General features: G+C 42.9%; 1 protein-coding gene across 2 annotated transcripts in view; it reads right to left on the bottom strand.

Annotated features, from left to right (window-relative positions):
- The window catches only part of PDE8A (phosphodiesterase 8A), a 114,711-nt gene extending 102,405 nt beyond the window's left edge, over positions 1–12,306 (bottom strand). The window contains exons 1-2 of one of the 2 annotated variants that reach the window (XM_030955183.1): positions 12,240–12,306; positions 10,342–10,866 (exon numbers count right to left, since the gene is read on the bottom strand). In XM_030955183.1, coding sequence (XP_030811043.1) covers positions 10,342–10,602 — 261 coding nt within the window. In that variant the 5' untranslated portion in view covers positions 10,603–10,866; positions 12,240–12,306. Of the gene's footprint in view, positions 1–10,341; positions 10,867–11,918; positions 11,945–12,239 lie in introns of those variants that run through there. The other variant, XM_030955184.1, reaches the window with a different exon arrangement.
- Between the last annotated feature and the right edge of the window lie 10,062 nt (positions 12,307–22,368).

The raw sequence follows: 22,368 nt of genomic DNA, 5'->3' as shown, positions 1-22,368 counted from the left end.
TTAGCAGAAAGCTTCAGAGCTATGTAACCTCCAAAAAGAAGTTACTTTTAGTTTAATTGGCAAAACAAGAGATTGCAATTTCAGCTAGCTTTTCTTGACAGTCCAGCTACAAATCTCACTGTAAGTAATTCATAAGAGAGCTTAGCTTTTTTGAAAATGTGAACTTCAGTCACGCTTCTCTGAAAATGTGGTGCTTGGCAATGTTCCCATGGTCACACTGTGAGCAGAGGCGAAGTCTGAGGATGTGACAAGCCTTTGGACTTCCCACACCTCCCACCAACCACTGGCAGGGCTTGCTCCCTCTGCCCCACTCCCACTCCAGCTCTGAGGCTCTGCACTGATACAAACAAACAAGGGAAAAAACCCTTCCAACTGTGGTGGGAAAAAAAAAATCCCAACTTACCAACAGTGACAGCAGAATTAGGTTTCTCAGAAAACTATCATAAGCTGATACATCAATATTTAGCTCTCAGAACCAAAAGTATAGAATGCCCAACAAAATTTCTTTTTTTATCAGTTGCTACCAAACCAGCCGGCTGCCACTACTGCCTGTCCTTCAGGGACAGACAGACACCACCTCTGCCCTTCTCACTGAAGCCAAGGGGGAGAGGCATGGGTCAGCTTCCTCACTAAGCAACTCCATAAGTTCAGTGAGTTTTAGGTAGGATGAACAAGGATCATAAAAGCTCTCTTATCTCCAAGAATCTGGTTTTTCCTACTAGGTACCTTTGCCAAAGGCAACTGCTTTTTTGGACGAAACTTGGTTCCCAACAAGCTACTACTCTAATACATCCATTTTAAAGAGCTGTAACATGCAATAAATTTTCACAAAACTCCTAAAAAGGAAGCAGCTGCCCCATAGTAAAACAGTCCCTGCTTTGGAAGAGGCACAATGTGACTTTATCTGCTGAGGGAAGAAGTGTCACTGGGAGGCTTAGGGGCTGTGAGTGACAGCAGTGCCACAGAATTTGAGCTGACTGTTCTCCTGACAGATCTCAGCTCCACAGCACTGCCCAGCAGGGAACAAGACCACCACCTCCAGAAGTGAGGACAGGCAATACCATCACTAATTGACAGTAGGAGCAGAACAGCCCTTTCATCTGGAATTCTGCAGAAAGCAGATCTGTTCCTGCCAAAGACAAAAAAGAAACCCTCAAGTAAAGGAAAAGTTCCAGCAGCATCAATGGAAGCATGAAGCACTGTCTGAGTTCACAGGACTTATTCTTCCTTTTGTTAACAAAACAAAACCTGTTTGGGTTTGCAAAACCCCCCTCTGCCTGGCTTTGAAATGTTTAATTTCTCTAAAATATCAATTTTACCCTCAGGTTTTTTAATCTGGAGGACGCACTGACCTATGCATGGAAAAATAACTAGCTATCCTAGTAATGAAGTCCTCTTCAGAATACAAACCCACACTTAGTTTCAATTCATGTGCCCTGCTTTCTTCTAAACTCTTCCACTGTTTGTTAGTGGTCCCTGTAACAGTATCTGCAGGAACAAATACATCAACCATTCACACTGGTGGTGCTGCAGTGATAAGTATGTGCTAACACTGGTTTGGAAATTAATTCCCCATTCACAAATCCCACTCAAGAGTACAATTTTTCATTGCACTCATCAACCAAGTTTTAAGGACATAAAACTAAAATATTGGTATCATATTACATGCCAAAATGGCAAAAAATGAAAAGTAAATCAGTATGTTCAGACTAAAGCCAGAAGAGGAACACGAAGAACTCTTCTCAGTTTTGTACCTTTAAATAGATCCCTTGCATCTTTCGCCAAAGCACACTCTGCTGAGGGCAGAGACAAAGCCCTGCACACGGGGACACAGCCTGGTCTGAGTGCAGCCCTTGTGCTCTGGGTACATGGTGGCCCTGATCCTGCAGGACACAGAATTCCCAGCAGGCATCCAAGTGGAAACAGACAGCAAACTGGCCAGGCAGGACAGCCTCACCAGGGCAGGGCTGGGTCCTGCCGCATCACTGCTACAGAATGATCCTCAGGGGTGAGGGGAGAACAACACAGGTACAAATACGGGGGCAAAAAGTCCTTCTGAACGCTTAGAAATTGAAGGTTTTAACTTCATGAGTCATCACTCTCAAAGATCTTAACAGGGCTGAAAGAGTGTCATTTTAGTAACAATTTGGCCCACTAATAAATCTCTTCGGTATTTGAAAATAACACTTTGCTTTGGTTTGAAAAATAAAAAACAGATATCTTGCCAGCAATCCCAGTGCCATCCACACTTCAGTACAAGCTCTGGATTCCAGTATTTATGGACCTACACTCTGATACTCATCCTGTGCTGACATATTTATCTTTGAGTTAAAGCTCATGGAAAAGCGCAGTTTTTTACCAGGCAGTTAAACTGTGTGCAGGACACATCACTTCTGCTTCAAGTTACCAGAGTATTAGGTGTGGCTGTCCTCAATCATTTGCGGAATTTCTCACCAAACTTATGAAAAGTTATGAAGGAAGGGGAAAAAAAAAAATCAAACCCGACCAAAAAAAAAAACCGAACAAAACAACCAAAAAAAAACCTTAAAATTGGAAGGAAAAGCAGACAGTATTCAAAAAAGAACACACATCTGCAAATTAATCATCTCAGCTCAACACTGATTTTGACCTGCCTACATATCCCATAGACATGTTTGTGCATTTAAACCCGGAATTAAAAGCACTGCTGTAAAACAGAGCTCTGCACCTCAGTGTCAGAAGAGCCACAACCCTGATAACTCACAGGAACATCTTTCTGATGATGCAAAAGTGTAGCTACTCCTAAATACAGGAAGATTGCTCTCAATGCAGATCAAGGTTCTCTCACTGTGCTTTCATTAACAAACTAGCTTAGGGTTTTTTTCAAAGAAAATTCTTACAAAGAAGGCTTACTTTGCCAATCACTTACTGAAGCTGTTTTTCTGCTTAAATTTTATTAGAGATAACATAACCTCAGACTCAAAGGCAGAAGAGGATAGTAAATGTGTAACTTTAAAAATAAGTTGTCTTTTAGTGGCAAATGAGATGGGGCCTCGTCAAGTTTCCACCACATCCCAGCAGGGAGCTAAAGGTCACTGCTAACTCAAAGTGAAAACAATGGGAAGTAGAGGATGCCATTCTTTCATATTTGTCCAGTGATTCTGTGTTTTCTTTGCATGGATTTACTTAGGAAACTGGGAAGTCTAAAACACAATGAAAAGATTTCAATGTCACCATTTTCCATGTAACAAGACCAATAATCTATTCTTGTCACTTTATAAAATGTTTGATTTACAAAGCAAAATACATCTTCCCTGAAAAAGGCATATAAAATGGTTTCCTATGCAACTTTCAAATTAACATGCAAAATAACTCTGCTTTTGCCAAAAAAAAGTGAGTTCTCATTTCCAACAAAGAAACAGACAGGCCTTAAATATGTTAAAATATTATTTAACAAACAGACTAATATATATCCTGATTTTTAAAAATCTTTGAAATAGTATCAGTTTCGTTCACTCAGAAATGAAAGACCCATCTGGCCAACAAAGAGATTTTCTTTACACCAATAAAAATATGTTATCCCAATTTCTCAGGATCTACTGCTCAAAAACTGTCTATCAGATAATAAAGTGGCAGAACCAAAAGCCACATTTCCTGCCACTCCAAGCAAGGGTGGGAATCCTTATTTGAGTCCCCCATGCTGGAATCAGTCTTCTTCATGAGCAACATTTGATTCCCAAAACTGCTTTTAAATCTTGAATATTCCTTTTTCTCTAGCTCTTCTGCTATGCAAGGACATTAACTCTCTACATATATCTGCAGACTTCCTTTGAACACTGAAAACACTATCAAAAGCCATCTCAGATTATCTTGTCTACCACATTCAAAACAGATATAACCTAATGTATGTCAACACATTTCCATGTCAAAAAGCAGGTTCCAGCTCTTTTCCTTTCTCCTGGAACAAAGCCATACATGTGGGAGCTGGCTTACACAATGCTAAGCCTTTCACTTTATGTAGAGTGACAGAGTTACAGATTTTACAAGAAACAGAAGAAAAGGGCCTGGGAGTTTGATGTGAGGCCAACAGTACAACCCATGGCAAAAGAGAACGGTCTGGAAGAATGCACAAATTAGAGACTCTGCTGTTTAACTCCACAGCAAGTGTAACACCATCATTTATTACATTTTGGCCCTAAAGGGGGTATCAAGAAAGAACCTAAAAGGGGCTGAATGCCGAAATCTTTTTGCAAAGCAGAGGACTTAAACATCCCTTCCTCAGTGCCTTTGAAACTTAAAAATCTGACTCTGGGCAATAAAACTATTTAGTATGTCATGCACATTAAAGCTATTCAATTTGTATCTTGTCATCCTGTGCCAATTCAAATTACAGTTATATGATGATACCTAATTATTTTACCCAAAAAGCAGATAGCAATGTGTAGAATGCCACAAGACCAAGCCAATTCCTACTGAACCTCCACTGGATGAATGGGTCTTATATATAAAAACACTGAAATTCACATGGAAAACTGAGCTTGGGACATTGCTAACAATGTTTTAATTCCATCCATGGCTGGTAAAGCAATTTACAGTGTGGGCATATCATATCCACATACACCACCAAAACAGAACACAATGCTAAATTGTTCTCCTACACATGCAGGTGCTTCTGTGGCCCCCTTATAAAATGACAATGTAAATCTTGTATTGAAACTATTTCACCTTGAGGCCACTCTGCTCATTATCATATTTGCTTTAAGCTTCTTTCACTTTTTACTGAGAACTATAAAACTTTAGCTGTCCATATCTCAAAATACTTATTTCTTCTTTGAGGACTCATTTGAAAGCCAGTTGAGATTCCAACTGCTCAAAAAGTGGAATATTTTCAGTGTATTGTTACTGTTGCTTAAGTAAGCCAATTCTGGAGTCCTTTCTCAATGTGACAGCCAAGAGAGGTGAACAAATGTTCATATAATACTAAAACAAAACAGCTATTTATCACTGTTGGTAGTAGCGACTACTGGATATAACAATTTCCATGGATGTTAAAAATAATTCTCACTCAAATACCTCTCCCTTTCTTGACATGGACATTTACTTGAACATGAGGAACAAATATTAAAGCATGCAAAATGGAAAGCAAAACAGTTTCCAAACAATATTTTTTTCTTAGATTCAAATGAACCATGAACAACTTTCTTAATAAGATATTCTCCATTGTCACATAGATTGTAAGCATCCTCTAATCTACAATTCATTGAATAGAAGTATTTGCAAGTGGGTGTAACCATTTTGTACCTTTAATTTATACTTAAACTTAGCATTTTGAATGTAAAATCTGAATTGCTGGTATATTAAATAGCAAGGCAAAGCTGTTAACTTGCATTGGAATTTCACACCACATGTAATATTGGGAATGGTAAAAACTCATTAATACATCACCTCCTGTTATTCTGCCTGGCTTATAAGTACACTCTACAAGTAGAAAATTTCTCACTGTAAATGTACTTACACTTCAATCTGAGCCATACAATTAAGAATACAAAAGGTACAACGCAGTAAGAAAAATATCTAGAACTGCAGAAATAAAGGCTTGGTTTTAATACTTCCTCTATTGACAGATTCAGGTGACAGAAAAGGAAAAGCTTAGTGCTTAACTACATAAAATGGCCAGGGAAAAGACAGAGCAAACTCAGACAGCAGCACTGAAAACAACAGAAAAGGCACAAGAATTTTCAGCTGAGTTTCAGTGAAGTTTTTACCAACAGTAAATACTCCAAAAATTCGGGGTCTAACCTTGCTCATCTCAGGCACACCAAGAATTGCCCTCAGAAGCAGTGACACATTTTCCATGAGTTGGTTTGCATGACAAGAAGAGGTACCAATAATAATGCTTTGAAAATTGAAACCACAGCTTATGCTGTCTTTGTAGTGTAGCCATCTATATAATGTGAGTGATTTATAGTTTGGGTTTTTTCCAATTTACATAACAAACAACAGGAAACTTAAAAAGATAAAAATTAGACCTAAATACAAGCCCAGTTCACATGTTACTACACCACTTCATAAAATTTAAAAATTAGACTGTCATCCCCTGGAGAAAGGATTCATGCCTTACAACAACAGCATTAAAAGTATCAGTCTGAAAGTCTGGAGCCCTAAAGACTGAGAAAAGTTCATGAATGTCAGCGTGGGAAGGATCTTCTCAGTGCAAGCAAGGATCTCTGTACAGGAGAGCTGACGTCAGTGGAAGTGGGAGGGAAATGGGGATGGGAAATGATTGAGGACAGTTTCAGTGGGAACAGGGAGGATTCAGGAGAGGGTGGATGGCCTCAGTGGAAGCATGGACAGAAAGTGTGGGAGTATCAAAGGGAGGGAGTGCTCGTGTGTTCCGAGGGAAAGGAATTACCAGACAGGGAGGAAAAGAGCAGACAGCTTAATGGACTAAATAACGTGCTGCTAACTGCTGAAATGAGATCCACTCCAGCACTGCAGGTGCCATATAGCACACAGCCTATGCAGAATTATGCAACATGGGCTTGCAGTGACTGCAAAATTCACAGGCAATTTCAGGGCTTGAATGCAGAAAACTTATTGGATGTAGGGGCATGGATTTAAACTGGCTGCCCCACATCAGCTGATAAATCAAAAGACTATTTCACATTCTGTCCTTCTGACTTGGGAGTCATTCTAATTTCAAACAAATGAAGTGTGGATTTACTCTCTGATCCCCTTGCACCCAAATGCACATATTTCTGTATTAAATGTACCAACAGGGACAGTTCCTCAAGGAAACAGGAAGGAAATCTTACATACGTAAAAGAATGACAGAGCAAAATCAAGGTGTTACAGTGTATATTAATGTGCTGGAGAAAAGCCACACACACAGAGGATGTTGGGATAGCATATGATTATGAATATGCCAGCCATTTCTAAATAAACACCCAAGAAGTCCTTATGCCTTTCAGCATTTACTCCACTTATGTTATGGATTAAACAGTTATTATTCTAACTATGTTTAAGCAGGTTTCTATAAATCCAAGTACCTTTATCACAAATGCAACTACAAAAATATCTGACAACCATAACTAATATATATGAAAAGGACAAACTGTCACAATTTTGAGTCCACTTCCCTGAGATTTTTAGAGTTAAAAATCAGGGAAACTCCTCTTTGCAAAAGTACTGGCTAAATGTAATTTGACATTCTTTTATGTAGCACTGGATAATCAAAGCTCAGTCCTTGCATCCAAGTCCTGCTCATCTTTCACTAGTACAGGGTTTAATCTGCAGAGGCAATACATTGAAAATTAAGGGAAGAGTTTCCATGGCTGGTTCACTGTTTAAATATGGCACTTAATCCAAGACGTTCATAATTGTCAAATAAAAGCCACATATGAAAATATTAATTAAGGAGGGAGATACAGGCACCATGACCTAAAAGAGGATTTCCATTTCTCACATACTGTCACCACATTCATACACAACAGAAATAGGTATTACAGCATTTACCTCTGCTCACACACACTTTCAGGATTATTCTGCAAATTTGGGTGGATTAATTTAGGGTTCCCCATACTAGAAAAGAACATGTCAGCTTTTTAGCTACAGTTTATAAATTGTTGCAAATCACAAAATACAGTATGCTCACACCACCCATCCAGAAATTAACTGCTATTTGGCCAGGAGAAAGATATAACAAGAAACACAAAACCAGAGTAAGTTAAGGGCTAGTTAGCAACAGATATAATGCCATTTTATAACTAACATGGGACTTTTTTTTCTTTTTGTTACATTTTCTGACTTGAAAAACATGCACTATAGCTAGCAAACTGACTCAGTAATAGTAATATAATAGGAAATATTATTGCACTATTAAAACTATACTTGTTTTAATGAACTTAACACCAATGCTGGCCAAGGTGAAAACATGAAATTTACACACAGGCGAAGTTTTGTTCATAGCTCTAACACAGCATTCTGTTGGCTTTAATTTGAGAATATACAACAAATTAAAGCACCCTGAAACCAAGTGAAAACGTCATTCAGGCAGATTACTGGCGATTCACACAAATTCTGGGTGCCACCACCAGTGCCCAAAGCACACCAGGTTTGTAGCATTTTGTGTTTGTGTGAAGGAATCCCCCCAGGGCCATAAAGAGTGTACTACACACTCTGAGAAATAGCAATGGTTCTTAGTAGCACCCGAACTCTCTCAGCTCTTCCTCAAGTCAAAAATCCTTTTAAATGCAAAACAGCACAACATCCTGCCCAATGCTCCTTTTGCCTTCAGGAATTGCAGGCTCCTGCACATTGTTTTCAGTTTTCTCACACTTTCTTTCTTTCTTTCTTTCCAAACAACTTCACTGGGCTGTGAGAACTGCTCTGCAGTGATCCCTCACTCCAGCAGAATCTCTGAGACAGCACCGTTATCTAGCACTGCAAATCTGGTCGTACTACACACGATAATGATAAATGCAGAGAAAGAAATACCATGCTGCCTGACAGCTCTAAAGATTATTACAGGGTTTTGCACATGAAAATAATGTAGATGTGATGTGTCCAACAGATTTTGTATTCAACTGATCACAAACAGAACACCATTTTCATTTCTCAGAACCCATCTTTCACAGAACTGTGCTAAAGAGTGATGACAGGGGCAGAAAATGTGACTGAGTGATAAAAATCTGAGTGGCTGTCAATGAGATGACAGCATGCATACAAACCAACAGCAACCTATGGAGTCTGGCTGAATTATCCAAGCCTAGTAACAAAAATTTGTACAAAGTTCTTGAAGGTGAACAACAAAATTTAACTAAATTAAGACTGCTTCCCACACATGCTTCTGGAAACAGGTTTGAGGGATTTTTTCCCCTTAAACAATCACACAATACAAATTCACAGAACAAAAATTTTAAGACTACTTTTGATTCAGGTTTTGTACCATTCAATTATAATCACTATTACAAATTCAGCTAGCAAAACAACTGTCAGGACTGAGATGACAGCTGAAGCTTGCTCAGTGTGGCTGCTGTGTTAAACACGCCGTGAGCTCATCTATCGCGTGTGAACAGGACCGTAAAGTTCATTTCCTGTGCAGTGCTGTTAACACAGAAATTGAGTTTAGGACACCACCATTCAGCTTCATGTTCTTAGTTAAGTATTGCTAATTCCTCACCAGCTCACTACTCCCAAAGTGTCTGCTAATTTTTAAGACTTTTTAAACTATGAAACTTATTAAAGTATGACCAAAGATTGTCAAATCTGAAGGAAAACAATCAAAGAAAATCACCCACATAATTGAAGTAAATTATTCCAGGTCAATACTCTAGAAGTTGTCTTAATAAGCAAGTAAAAGCCCTAAGAAAACAACAAATCATTAGAGTTTCTGCCAGTCTGAAATACACTTGACATTCAGCTAGATCTCACTTGCATCTCAAGTCTGTATCTTATATTTACAACATGTGTATCTCAGTTCTTATCACAGCAACCAGAACAGATCAACCATGTTATATAATATCCCCAGGGCTGCTACAATGTGATTTTTCTTACATTTGCAACTACTCAATTTTACAAAATAAAAAACAGTTTCAAAAAAAAAAAAAGCAAAGATATAATCCAAACCTATAACATTAGGAGCTAAAGTACAACTCATAAATAAACAGATAAAAAGCAAACAGACAAACAAGCCCTCTAAACCTCTAACTGTCTCACTTCCAAGAAAATAATCGCAAATCACAATTTTCTTCAGTATGTGTCTGTCAACTCCAAACAGTCTTGTGAGTCTTGTGTTGTGCCTCTAAAGTATGGGTGCAAACACACGGGAAAAAAAACGCAAAAAAATTCCCTATTTGCAGCAACAGACAAGGTCAACAAGTTGTTAACATAAATCAGTACCCAGAGCAAAACACGCTGCCGTTCTCCCTTCAACTCTCCAAATGGAAGAGGTATGAAAAGCGATCAGCCCAGCTCGCAGACCGCTCCAGACCGCGATCTGCCCCCGTTTCCAGCGGGGACAAGCACGGAGAGCCACGCGGGACGGCCCGGCACCAGCGCGGGGCTCCGCGCATCCCCGCACGGCGCGGCCCCACCGCGCCCCAGCGGACCCGGCTCCAGCCATCCACGAGGACAATTAACACCGCTCTCCTTCCCAGACTTAGGAAAACTCATTTTGCGGAGTGAAGAAAGAGGCTTGGGTACCTCTACAAAGTCGCCAGGACACTGATTAGTTTATAAACGAAAGTAAAGCCCAAGCCAGGAAAAGCCCCCGCACAGCGGCCGGGAGAGTCCTTGGGCTGAACCGCTACAGCCAGCTCCTGTTCTGAGAGAAACAGTGCTCGTGTTTAGCACCCTTTTTACCTTAACATTGGATCTGCCGGTCTGGGCCTCTGCCTCCATGCTCTGGCTGTTCTCCCTCTTGTCTTTCTTAGAGGAATTAGTCCTCGCCTCATAAGTGGATGTGTTGTAGCATTTAATGAATAATCCTGGGACGGGGTTGCCTTGCTGCTGTTGAGACATGGTTGTGTTGGTCTGGTGAGGGAAATTGTACTCCTCAGACTCATTGCTACTGTGACAGATCACTCTGCTGTCAGAGAGGTTGGTGCTTGGAACACAGCCCATGCTTTGTGGCCACCTGGGGAATACTTCTAAACTGTATATATATATATACGTGTATATATATATATATATATATATCTTTCCTTCCCGTTGATATTTTCCCCCTGCTTAATTTTTTTTGTTAACAGGTTGAATCTCTCTCCTGCGTCTCCGCTACACTCTGAAGCATTGCCATCGGTCCCTTCTACACCACCAGAAACGTGTCTGTTCTCCTCGTCCTCCAGGAAACAGGTCCTTTTAGCTCAATCTCAGCAGTGGGCTGGGGAGCTGGAGGGGAGGGAAGGGGGAAATCAAGAACCGGTCGACTCCGTATTTTCACAGATTATTATTAATTTGTCTAAGCCATCTGAGAATCTTGGTAACGTTTTCTTTCCTTCTTGTAAAAGCAGGGGAAAAAAAGAGGAGAAAAAAAGGCAAAAACAACAACAACAAAAAAAGGCAAAAATAACAAAAAAAAAAACCCAAGCCCCAAACCACACACACCTCGGCGTCGGCTCGGCGCTCAGAGAGGCCGGGGGCACGGCACCATCTCTTCCCCTGAGCCCGGAGCGCGGCGCATTTTCCACCCGGGCTTGCTCCGCGTTACCGATTAACCCGGGACCGGGCCGGGGGCCGCTCCCCACCTCCGCGTCCGCGCTCACTCCTCGCGGTCCCGCTCGGCGCTGCGCTGTACCGGGCGCTGTGGGGTGCGCTTTGGGGCCAAAAATCAAAAAACCCAACGATTTATTAAAAAATAGCAGCGAAGAGCGAGAGCCGCCCGGCCGCCCCGGGGAGCCGGCTGCGCTCCTCACGCCGCGCTGGGCTCGTCCCGCGCCGCCTCGGTCGCGGGCGGGCGGGCGGCCGCCGCGGGGGTGACATTCAGGTTCCCGTCGTCGGAAGGAAGGAAGAGCCCCCCGTCAGGCGGCAGCGGGACTCTCCGGCCGCCGCAGCGGCATCCCGGCTCAGCGCCGCGGGACAGGGGCGGGCCGGGCAGCGGGGAGCCCCCTCGGGGGACGGGGCACGGCCCGGAGGGCTTCCCTCAGCCGCGGGGGCAGCCGGCGCGGCGGGCGGACGCATCAAAGGGCCTCCATGATGCGGCTGGTTTTTTGGGCAGAGAAGTGATGCGAAACGGCGAGAGGGGAAAAATTTAAAAAATTAAAAAATAAAGGGCGAGAAAAATCAAAAAGAGCGAGAAGTAGAAGGAGAACGATCCTAGCGTCCCATCCGGGCGGCAAGGGCTGCAGCGGCGAGAGCTCTGGTTCCCGGGGCCGTGGTGTCTGCATCCCTCAGCAGGGAAATGCCTGGCTCCCCGCAGCCGCCGTCCCTCGCGCCGCGCTCACCTTGTTATTATTGATGTTCCTCAGCGGCGGCCGCGGCCCCTCCGCGCCCCGCCCGCCCCGCCAGCCCCGCCCCGGCTCCCCCCGCGCCGCCCCGGCCCCGGCCCCGGCTCCGGCCGAGCCAATGCAGCGCCCGGCGGCGCTGACCTCCGGCCCGCGCTGGCGTCAATGCAGATCAGCGGCCGCGGCCAATGCCGCGCCGGCCCCGCCCGAGCCCGCGCCCCGCACCGCCGCTCGCACCGCAGCGCAGCGGGCCCGCACCGCTCAGGGCGCGGGGGAGCCCCGGGACGCCGCCTCGGGGAGGCAGCGAGCCCCGGGAGACACCTGGTGCCCTGCTTCAGAAACCGGACAACGAGCTCGGTTGTTGCTTCCCATCGTTTTCCTTTTCGTCTCTGCCCATGCCAATTTCTTTGAAAATATTTTTGAAAGCGAAGCCTGTGAAAAGGGAAGATGGTGCTATGGGTGGAGCCAGGCCCCGGGACTTGGGAAATCAACTGCAGGCAGACTTTCTTGGAATATACATGTAAAATAAACCTTTTCTGTTTCTATATCATATGAAAGTAACTATTCTTCCTTATCCTATAGATGTGCTGGGAGACTAGATGTCTGGATGTACTTTAAGAGAGAACATGCTGTATCTAAAGCCCTTTAGACACCATGCCCAGAGCAAAACAAGTTAGTGCCGTAGACAATTTGTGTTCCAGAAGTACCAGCTCAAGCGCAGCCCAGGTCGAACAACAGACATATAACAGTGTACTCTACCACAGACCACACACAACCCATGGCATCTTCACATGCATTTCGCTTTTTTCACCATGTCATTCAGAGCTTCTGCTACCTTTATTCTCAATAACTCACAGAGGTGCTTCTCCAAGGTCCTGCCTGTTTTGACTAGATGAACAGCTCAGAGGCTACAGCAGTTTAGGGAAGGTCCAACCAAATTTTAGATTTAGGAACATGGTGAAACCCAAATATCAGAGACATGTCTTTTATCAATAAGCTCCAGCATCTGAAGAGGGGAAATGATGTGTTACACGAGGAAACTGTTTGAACTACTCCTGCTTTGTGCCCTGAACACTTTTGTGTTTCAGAAGAATCCAATTCAGCAGGAGCACACTTGTGTGCACTCAGGACAGCCACACTTTTAACAGTACCTTAACTACATGACAAATGCCATCAGGTCATAATTAAAAGCAAAACATGCAGATAAGTGGTGACTGTGGAGAACAAGAATGGCAAGAAGCAGCTTTTCATTCATAAAGGTAACAGCATCACTTGATCCAGATGAGAGCACCTTGTAAAGTTGAGAGATGCAAAGCCAAAAGTCAGTGCTTTTGAGAAATGTGGTTTTTCAGGATAACCACAGTACTTGCAATGCAGAAATGCTTTTATTTACTTCTCATAATTACTAGCATTAAAGGCTGGAAAATCAAGTCTTTCCTTCCCTGATGTTTCTGCTACTGTGCAGTTTCAAGTATAAGCAATAGTCACATAAACTTCATCCACCCCATTAATTCAGCTGATCTATCAAGCCTATTAGAACCAGGAAAAGAAGTCACCTTCCTGTGCCCTCTCATCACTTTGGAGACCCACTCAATAGAAGCATTTAACAATAAATGAAGGGAAAGGCTTACCATACCCATTTGAAACAGTGGGCACTGTTTGGAGATGGATCTCATCCTCATTCTTTCCTTTACATTAAACATTATTTACTAAATGCCATTAATAAGAACACACTTATGTGCAGCTAGAAAAAGACTATGGAAGAAGAGAATGCTACAATTCCTACTTGTGCTGTTAAGCATAAGTGCAGGCTCCCTTCCTCAGTCCTAATGGATCTGTCAGCACAACTGCTCTTGCACTTTATTTTGGTGGCCCTGGAGGAGTCAGAGAGAGCAAAACTTAATTTTCAGAGCTGCACATTCAGTTTGCAGTGCTGACACCTAGAGTTAAGCTTTCTACTTTGTAAAATAAATGGGTCTGGTTTGCAGGTACATAGAGATAAAATGTACAATTCATAGTGTCATTTAGAAAAAAATCAATATTGGAAAAATCTCTGTTTTCCACTTTGAATGCAAACAAATTCCCACTCAACTAATACAAAATATATGTAAATTACAGGCAAATACTGGGGGGAGGGGAAATGTTTTGTTTGATAACAACATGACAAAACAAGAAAATGTACAAGCAGATATGATGTGCATGACCACTTTGCTCTTTAAAAAGTAGTTCCACAACTGTCCATTGGCAGGTTATTACTGATTATTTCTACAGCCTAACCTCATTAAAAAACCCAAACCAGAACAAATCCTTTTGCAAGATTTTCAGATGAGAACTCACACTGCCTTGAATGGGAGGATGAGATGAGACTGAATAATCCCATAGTAGTTTAATAAAAGCCATTGAAAAAGTCACTGGAGTTATTGATAAAAATTCAGTTAAAGACAAAAAACTGCTCTTTGAACAAGACACTGGAATTGTCTTGTTTCTCTACAATTTGGAAACACTGGTGCTGGGTTTTATTGCCAATAGAAAAATACAGTTGAAAGTATAGATTTACCCAGAGCCTAGAATTAGAGAGAAGGAGTGAAAGCATCAAAATTGTTGGCAATGGTTGTAATTTGTCACTGCACTGTATGAAGTGTGTAGATAAAGGGCCTTGTTCACACTTACTGCTGAAGTGCAGCTCAGGAAATGGTGGGCCCTGTTATAAAAAAACAAAAAAATCATGCAAAATAGCAGAGGAAGCCTAGGAGTGTAGACACTGGCAGATTAGGGCTGTGGGGGAAGTGCAAGGTCAGTACAGAGTCAGTAAGGGAGAGGTCAGAAGTGAACTAGCTCTAGGAGACAGCTGGAGGAATGAGAAAGGTTATTTATGGATAATAAGGTTGAATTTCATTCAGGACTGCAGAATAAGAAAGAATGCTAGGAAAGAGCTTGGAATGATTGTTATCAGCTTCATCTGCAGACAAGTGGGTGCTGGGGAAGATCAAAGTATTTGGAGAACAAAACGTGTCAAAATTAAAAGGATTGAAAAGACACTATTCAGCCACATCCTCATCCTTCTCACAGAGAAATTACATTGGATCCTGCATGTTTTTGATAAAAGACTGAACATACTGCCCCTCCAGATATCCCCCACTATTCCCCATATCTGCTATCTCCCCCACATTTCCATAAGCAAAACCCTTGCTGTGTCAGCAGTGTCCATCCATTGCACACTGCACATTGTAGGAGTTCGTGCACGAGCACTGGGACAGTTCACTCCTGTCCAGTCACACAAAGATGCATGCAAAGGCCCAGAGCAAAAATTTGTTGCCAAAATCCAATTCTGATAATACTTGAGTACCTGAGACATGGGCAGGCAGAATTATGCAGAAGGAATGATGGGCTGACATCTGCATGAACAACAAATATCAGTGGATATTTTGGAAAACTGTCTGTCCAGCAAAAGCAGAGCGAGCATGACTGCAGTCCTGTGAGCACAGGCAGCAAGCAAGAGATTATTCTGTGTGGTTTTAACTGCTTCTCCCCCAAACCAGCTGTTTGTTCCAACTGTGTCTTTTGCCCTTCTGAAAAGTTAGGCAATCCTGTTGGTCTCTAGGCCAGTGAAGGAGGCAGTGGGGAGAAGGAGAACTGTGGAAAATGTGCCAGCACACCAACAGCTGAATGGGCTCTACAACACTAACTACTGACACATGCAAGCTGTGACAGAGTTTTTCTCCCCATCCCAAGATATTCTAGAAGAGCAAACAAGGACCATATGCTGCCTTAGCCCCAAGTGAGTACCAGCATTACACCCCACCAGGGTACATCTGCTTGTTTGTGCATGAGCATCAGGTATCCTGGAACAGGGTGTTTCCAGGTGGCACAAGAGTAAAATTTGTCCTGAGACAGCACATCTCCAGCTCCTGGAATGTACAGAAGTACAGTGAGTTTGTTTTGTGCAGCACTTTCCTGATGTCCTGAAAAGCCCCAGAGCAGCTGAGGGCAGGCTGTCCTGGTGTCCTGGCAGGCTGTCCAGCTGCTGCTGTTGTGTAATTGCAATTGCAGAACACAGACAGCTGTCTGTACCACTTGGAAATCAGAGCCTTCAAGGCAGCCTAAGTCAGAAACTTTTTCACCTCTAGCACTAAAGACAGTCAAGTCCAAAGCTCAGATACTTCATGTATGTACAAGCTTCATCATCATAACTGGTGTCAGAACAGCTTTTGCAGCTGTAGCTTACACATCACTCTGCACTGCTCAGTGATCAGCAGGACAGACACTCTCTTTCTAGGAGAAAAATGTACCCCCTTCTCCACTGTACCTTCTTTCCACTTTGACTACCTTCTTTGCTGTCCATCTGTCCAATGCTTTTCCAGTTTCCCTCAGCATTTTACTTTCTCTACTTTGTTTTTGGTGGGCTCTCCCCAAACAGCCCAGGAGCAGCCCCTGCTTCCACAGCAGGTGCAGAGTGAAGGTGAGCAGATCTCTGCCACCCAGCTTTAATGGCTGGGCATGGGCCTTCAGATGCTGCTGCTCTCCCTCCCACTCCTCCCTTCCCCAGTGTCCTATGCTCATCCCTAACCCACATCTTCCCAGTGCCTGAGCCTGGAGCCCCGCACAGCCCAGGGAGTGCAGCACCTCTGGGATGCAGGAGGCTGCACTGGATCACCCAGCTGCTCCTGACCTGCTGCCAAAGCAGCCTCCAGCAGCTCCTACTGCCTGGCCTCGCCTTCAGTTGACCAAAATTTGTGGCGAAGGGAGGAACAAAGCACTGTCGTCCCCACCCACTGCCCTATAATTACCCAGTGCTTCACAAGCAGTATTATCTGTCTGCATACACAGGGCCATGCAGCCAGTTCTGACCATAGAGAATTAGCTGTTCCCCTCTTGGAGAATTTTCCCTTCTCTCTTCCTAAGTGTTTTAAGCCAACTTACATTTATTTAGCATGCAACCTTTTGAGTTTGTGACTTACTGAACCAAGGATGACAATTGGTCCCTTTAGGTGGAGTGGTACACCCAATTCTTACACCCTACGAGTGCCTGCTGTCCCTCTGCTTCCTAGGAATATTGGATCCTTTTCTTAGCTAGTTAGCCTCATCCAGGCTCAGCCCAAAAGTGACCACAGCCTCAGGACCCTTCAGACTCCTGAACTGGTTCCCAATGCCACAGCCCCCTATATTACATTGTGGCCTGCCTGGATCCAATAAGAGAAAAAAAAAATCTGTAAAAAACCCAAGCAACTTGTGTCCTCCATCAGTAAGTCAGTTTTCTTTGGCCATCATAGCTGGAAGCTCTTAGTCTTTATTGTCTACCCCAGCAGCTAAAAGATCAGTTCAAGCTAATGAACTCGCTCAAGACAGGCTCTCAAATCCACAGATTCCTTGCCCCTAAGTCTCCCCCAGGATCCCACAGCCTTCCTGCCCAGCAGCCACTTTCTTGTTTGCTCCTGGTTAACTAGCAGTGCTAGTGGCCAGCAGCCTGCCTGCATTCCTGTGCCAGCATCCTTAACCCTTCCCAAAGACAGACAGAGTAAGAATGGCAAAGAGAATGACAAAATATGAAGCTAGAAACTCATCTCTGCTGTATAGCAGCAGCAGAAGCTGAAAAACTCTCAAAATTAATCTTTAAGACTAGACTGTACACCTGCAAAACAGATGGCTTTCATGGTTGCTGAATTTATTATTTAAGGAACAGATACATCATCCATGGTCACTCTGAGCAGTGATTTATTATATATTCACAATAGCAAAAAAATCCCATGTCCTGGCTGTGAGATTTATGTTCTTAGATCACTGAAACAACTGAAGAATTTATCCTACAAAGTTGTCTGAATATAACACAGGGAACTGGACCTCATTTAAATACTTAACAGCTCCTAGCTGTGTTCTCAAGTACATTTCTTTTCTTTGGGTCAAAACAATACCTTTAAATACATTCAGTCACACCTGACTGTGTACAGTCCTTCCCCATTGTTATGTCTTTCTATGGAGCATATATGCAAGAAGCTGAACCCTTAATTAACAAAGAGGATCATACCCTACCACCAACAGGTAACCCAGAGATGATGGTGCAATTGAATATATCCCTTTTCCCAGGAATGTTCCACATCCATTCTTTAACTGCAGTCAGGCTCTGATTTTCCAGCAATGGCAGAGCATTTATCCAAACCTATTCTTTCCAACTGTATTCTCATTTCGGTAAGCTCCCACCAGGGAAGTTGCAGTCCTTGTCTCTTGCCAACATGCAGATCTGCATGCAGACAGCTGTGAGGAGGAATGTACAAGAATCTCTGTGGTGCCATGGCACAGCACCCATAGATCATGGTTCTTGTAAACTCCATTTTGTAGCTGTCTGCACATCCAGCTGGGCAGCAGGAAGAGCAAGACCACAAGAATTGCACGAGGAGATGACAACTCAGGGGAGAGATAAGGAGAAACCACACTCAGGGAAGAGGGCAGGTGGAAAAAACCAAGCCATGGAGGTTTTCTGGGGGTAGCTATGTAAAAAAAAGAGAAACAGACTCAGGATGCGTCGGGGAGATAAATCTTCGGAGCTTTTGAAAAGGCGAAGGCAGCGCTTGCAGGCTCACTCACCACAGCCCTAACAAACATAAATCTTTCTCACATGGGCACCATCCTTCCCAGCACATTCACCAGGGCTGCCTGTAGCCCAGCTATCACGGAAGGATCTGTCATATTAAGCAGAACAGCACTTGGCAGTTTGTGTGAATTATGGTTAGGGCCAGCACAGCTGGGTGCTGCAGGGGTTGACAGGCTCTGTAACACAAGCACAATAGCAAGCACTAAAAAAAAAAAAAAAAAAAAAAAAAAATCTACAAAATGTTTTGGGAACAGAGTTGAAAAATACTTTTAAAACACGTCCTTTAAAATTCGTGAGAGACTTCCAAACAGATGGGGTGGGGAATGATGTGATGAATTGAGGGGGCTGATCTCATGGTTTAGATCTGCCTTGGCAAGATCTCCTGGGTCTGCACTTACTGTGCCCAAGTGGGTGGGTGCCTAGTGCTCCATCAAGAGGCTTTTTTATCTATGCTCACTTGAAAGAAGCTGCAGTGCCATCTCTGTGTCCCTGATAAATCTCCAGGCACAGCTCCCCACTTCCTATCCCTGCACACAAAGGCCTCACTCTGGTGGCTGCAGGAAACCAGGAGCAACCCTCATCTCTCACATGGCCCCAGTGCCAAACACACCTTCCCCCAGAACCCAGATCTGGTTTACACTTCTGCTTTTGGGGAGTTTCAGAGCAAACCGTTCCACACATTACCTTTACAATGAATTAATGTAACCAAGTCAAAAAATCACTCAAATTCATTACCACAACAAGTATACCAATTTGGACACAGCAATTGAAGATATATCCATCTCCTTGCACTCTTGGAAGTTCAATGGGCAAGTGTCAGAGTCCTTTGAGAAGGTCAGGATCATACCATGCACATAACATCCCTTCAGACCCCAAGCAGACTGCTTCCCACTTGCTCAGCTGCTATAAACACCTAAAAGTCACATTTTCCTTTTGACAGTCTTGGGCACCAAAAAAAATAACCACTTTTTAAGATAAAGCCGAATCTTTAGGACTTCAAAAATCTGATCTAAATTGAGTATCCTTTTAAAAGGAAACTAAGTAACTCTGCATTTCACAGATTCACAGGGGGAAAGCTATGTGGCCTTTTAGGAGGGGAGGTAAATTGGGAGGAAAAAAAAAGTATGTACATCAAATGCCTATTGTAAGATAATCTCACTATAAAAGTTGTTTTTTCAAACACAGCCACATTTCTTTTTCAGGAGGAACAGCAAATCTCAGAAAAATCAGCCTTTCTCTGGGGAGAAATACAGGTATTCAAGAAAACTATTACAAGAGAGAATGGTTTAAATTCAGCTTACCTAGTGCAGACTGCAGAGACTGGTGCTGCACAGGGCAGGCAGTGATGGCAGCTCTGTGGAACTCTGTGACTCAGCTGAGCCTGGCTCTCCAGAGGATCACTTCTGGGCATCATGAGGATTATTCCCCACATCCTGCATCCAGAGTTGCCATCTTACCTAATCAGCTTTCACTCAGTGCCCTGACTCACCCATACATCACACACAGGTGAGCAAACCTTGCTGCTCACTGCCACCCAGGGGGAATTTTTAGGAAGTTCTGGGAGAGGGAGATCAGGAAACTCTTGCCTACTCTTGCAGGTTTTCCCTCAAAATAGCAACAGTTATCCTGGACTTACACCTGCCCCTCTCTAAGCAAGGCACCCTTCAGCTCACTACCAAACCCCTCAAAGAGATTGAAAGAGGAGAGGTATAACAGGCCCTGTACACCTGCAATTAATTTAGTGTCTAGGCAGCAGCCCAGTCTCTCAGCTGAAACTCTGGGTCCAGCTGTGAGGTATTTCACTGATTGTGTAATGATGATCAAAAAGAAAAATTAAAAGAGTAAATAGCAATATAGCAAATTCCATCCCTCATAGCATTTCCGTTCAAGTTTTTATTAATATTATAAGCAAAATAACAGAAAACAGTTTGTATACAAGGACTGTTTTGGAAGCACTCTGCTCAGAGACAAACTGTGCATGTACATACTTCAACTTCTTTCATGTAGATGCTGTTTTCAGAAAACAAACCAGAAAAATGCAAACTCTCCTGACTGTCAGCTCAGGTTGTTGAACATTTAAGAATGGAAAAGGGCATTAGCCTACAATGACAGTTAAGGGATTTTCATCACTGTATGGATTACCTGCAAAATTACACACACACAGGGAAATCACTGACACACAGATTTAAATAAGACTGTAAGTGCTTTGTAAAACACATTCATTTTACATACTATTCATTTGCTGGCTGTGTTGGCTACTTCTTAACATCATATTTGTTACAATGACAGCATATTTACTGATGAAAGCCATTTTGGGAAGAGAAATAGAATTTTATCAGACTAAATTCACATTGCACAAACAATGTTTTTTCAATACATTTGTGCCCCCTGCATTATTGAAATAAACCTGAGGCAGCTCCCACATCATAATATTCTTCAAAAAAAAAAAAATCAAGGCAGGAATTGCCCAGCTCTTCCTCCACTTGAGGAAAATGTGAACTTCTGATAAAAAGTTTACTTTAGTTGCTCTGCCAAGTGCTAGGTCCAGAAGTTGGGAGGATTAATAACAGGAATGGGCTGGGGACACGTGATTGAGTGAGCCTGGTTTGCAGCTCGGCTCCTTAGCAAGGTACAGCCTGACCTGAGGTGACTGTGGCTAAAAGGAACAATTATGGAGCTCACAGTGGAAAAAAAGGTAAAACAAAAACAGACTGGAGCCATATAACTGAAAGAATTTAAAGTGTTCAGCTAAATTAGGCACGTTAGGTTAGAATACATTACATCCCAGCTTTGTTAACCAATTCAGTGAAAAAAAAACTTCAGAAAAGATTATAGAAACCATGGATTTCTTCTAGAAAAGATGCTGTACTGCTTCCTTTTCTGTCTTAATAACAAATAAAAGTAAACTTTCTTTTATCTAAAGTGACATGGCCCTATCACAGACATAGTGGAACACATCATAAATACTGGTTGATTTATGACCCTAATTCCTTAGAGATGGGAAAATATTGAGTGATTTGCTCTTAATGACCTGGGAAATATTTGTCATTGCCGAGAAGCAAGGTTGTAATCTGACCTCTTTCATCAAAGTCTCCACCTTTTGAAGCTTCAGTGGTTTCTGGGAAATCATATATTTAAGAAAGTATAGCCAAGTAAAATTCTGTATTTATCAAGTGCATATAACACAACATATGATTCTGCAGCAACACTTTGCCTTTCCTAGCACATCTTGCTCTGCACCAGTGAAAAAGCTTGAGCTGACTAATGATCATCTAAAAGGTTTTAAACAAAACAGCTTTTTGATAAGAGCACATTTCTCTGAAGGTCAGTTTATCAGGAAAATGCTAGTAACAGTCAATTGAGATGACATTTAGTGTAGCAGGTTTGCTCCTAGAAAGGAAAGTCTCTCAGCTTTTTTCCTAATGGGGAACCACTGCAGAAAAGGGAGTTGGTGGCTGTGGAGGCACATGCAGTGAGTTTATTCATATCTGACTGGTATTTGGGGAATAACCTGACACTTTTGAGGAAGCTCAGAAACACAGAAAGAACCTTTACCCAGCTGTACAAGGAAACAATTCTCATCTCCATCTGTTTTGTTAACTCTGCTTGTTTAAAAGACTTCCTAATTCTTGTTGGAGTATGGAACTGTTGGCATTTTCTGTGTATCAGCCCAGTTCCTGTTCAAGGGGCCTTGGAGAGCAGCGTTCCCAATGGGATGGAGAGCAGGCCCAGAGGTGTGCTGTGTGCTCCTGCAGCCAAACCACCTGGAATCCCTGAGTGCTGGTACCCAGGCAAGGAGCTCCTGGATCAGGAGCAACTCCACTGAAACCACTGGAGCTGATTTTGGTTCTCCATGTGATGTCT

The sequence above is a fragment of the Camarhynchus parvulus genome, chromosome 10, assembly GCF_901933205.1.
Source record: "Camarhynchus parvulus chromosome 10, STF_HiC, whole genome shotgun sequence".
NCBI classification, from domain to species: domain Eukaryota; kingdom Metazoa; phylum Chordata; class Aves; order Passeriformes; family Thraupidae; genus Camarhynchus; species Camarhynchus parvulus.
Note: the sequence above shows the minus strand (reverse complement) of the source record. Positions and strands in the feature narration are given on the sequence as shown.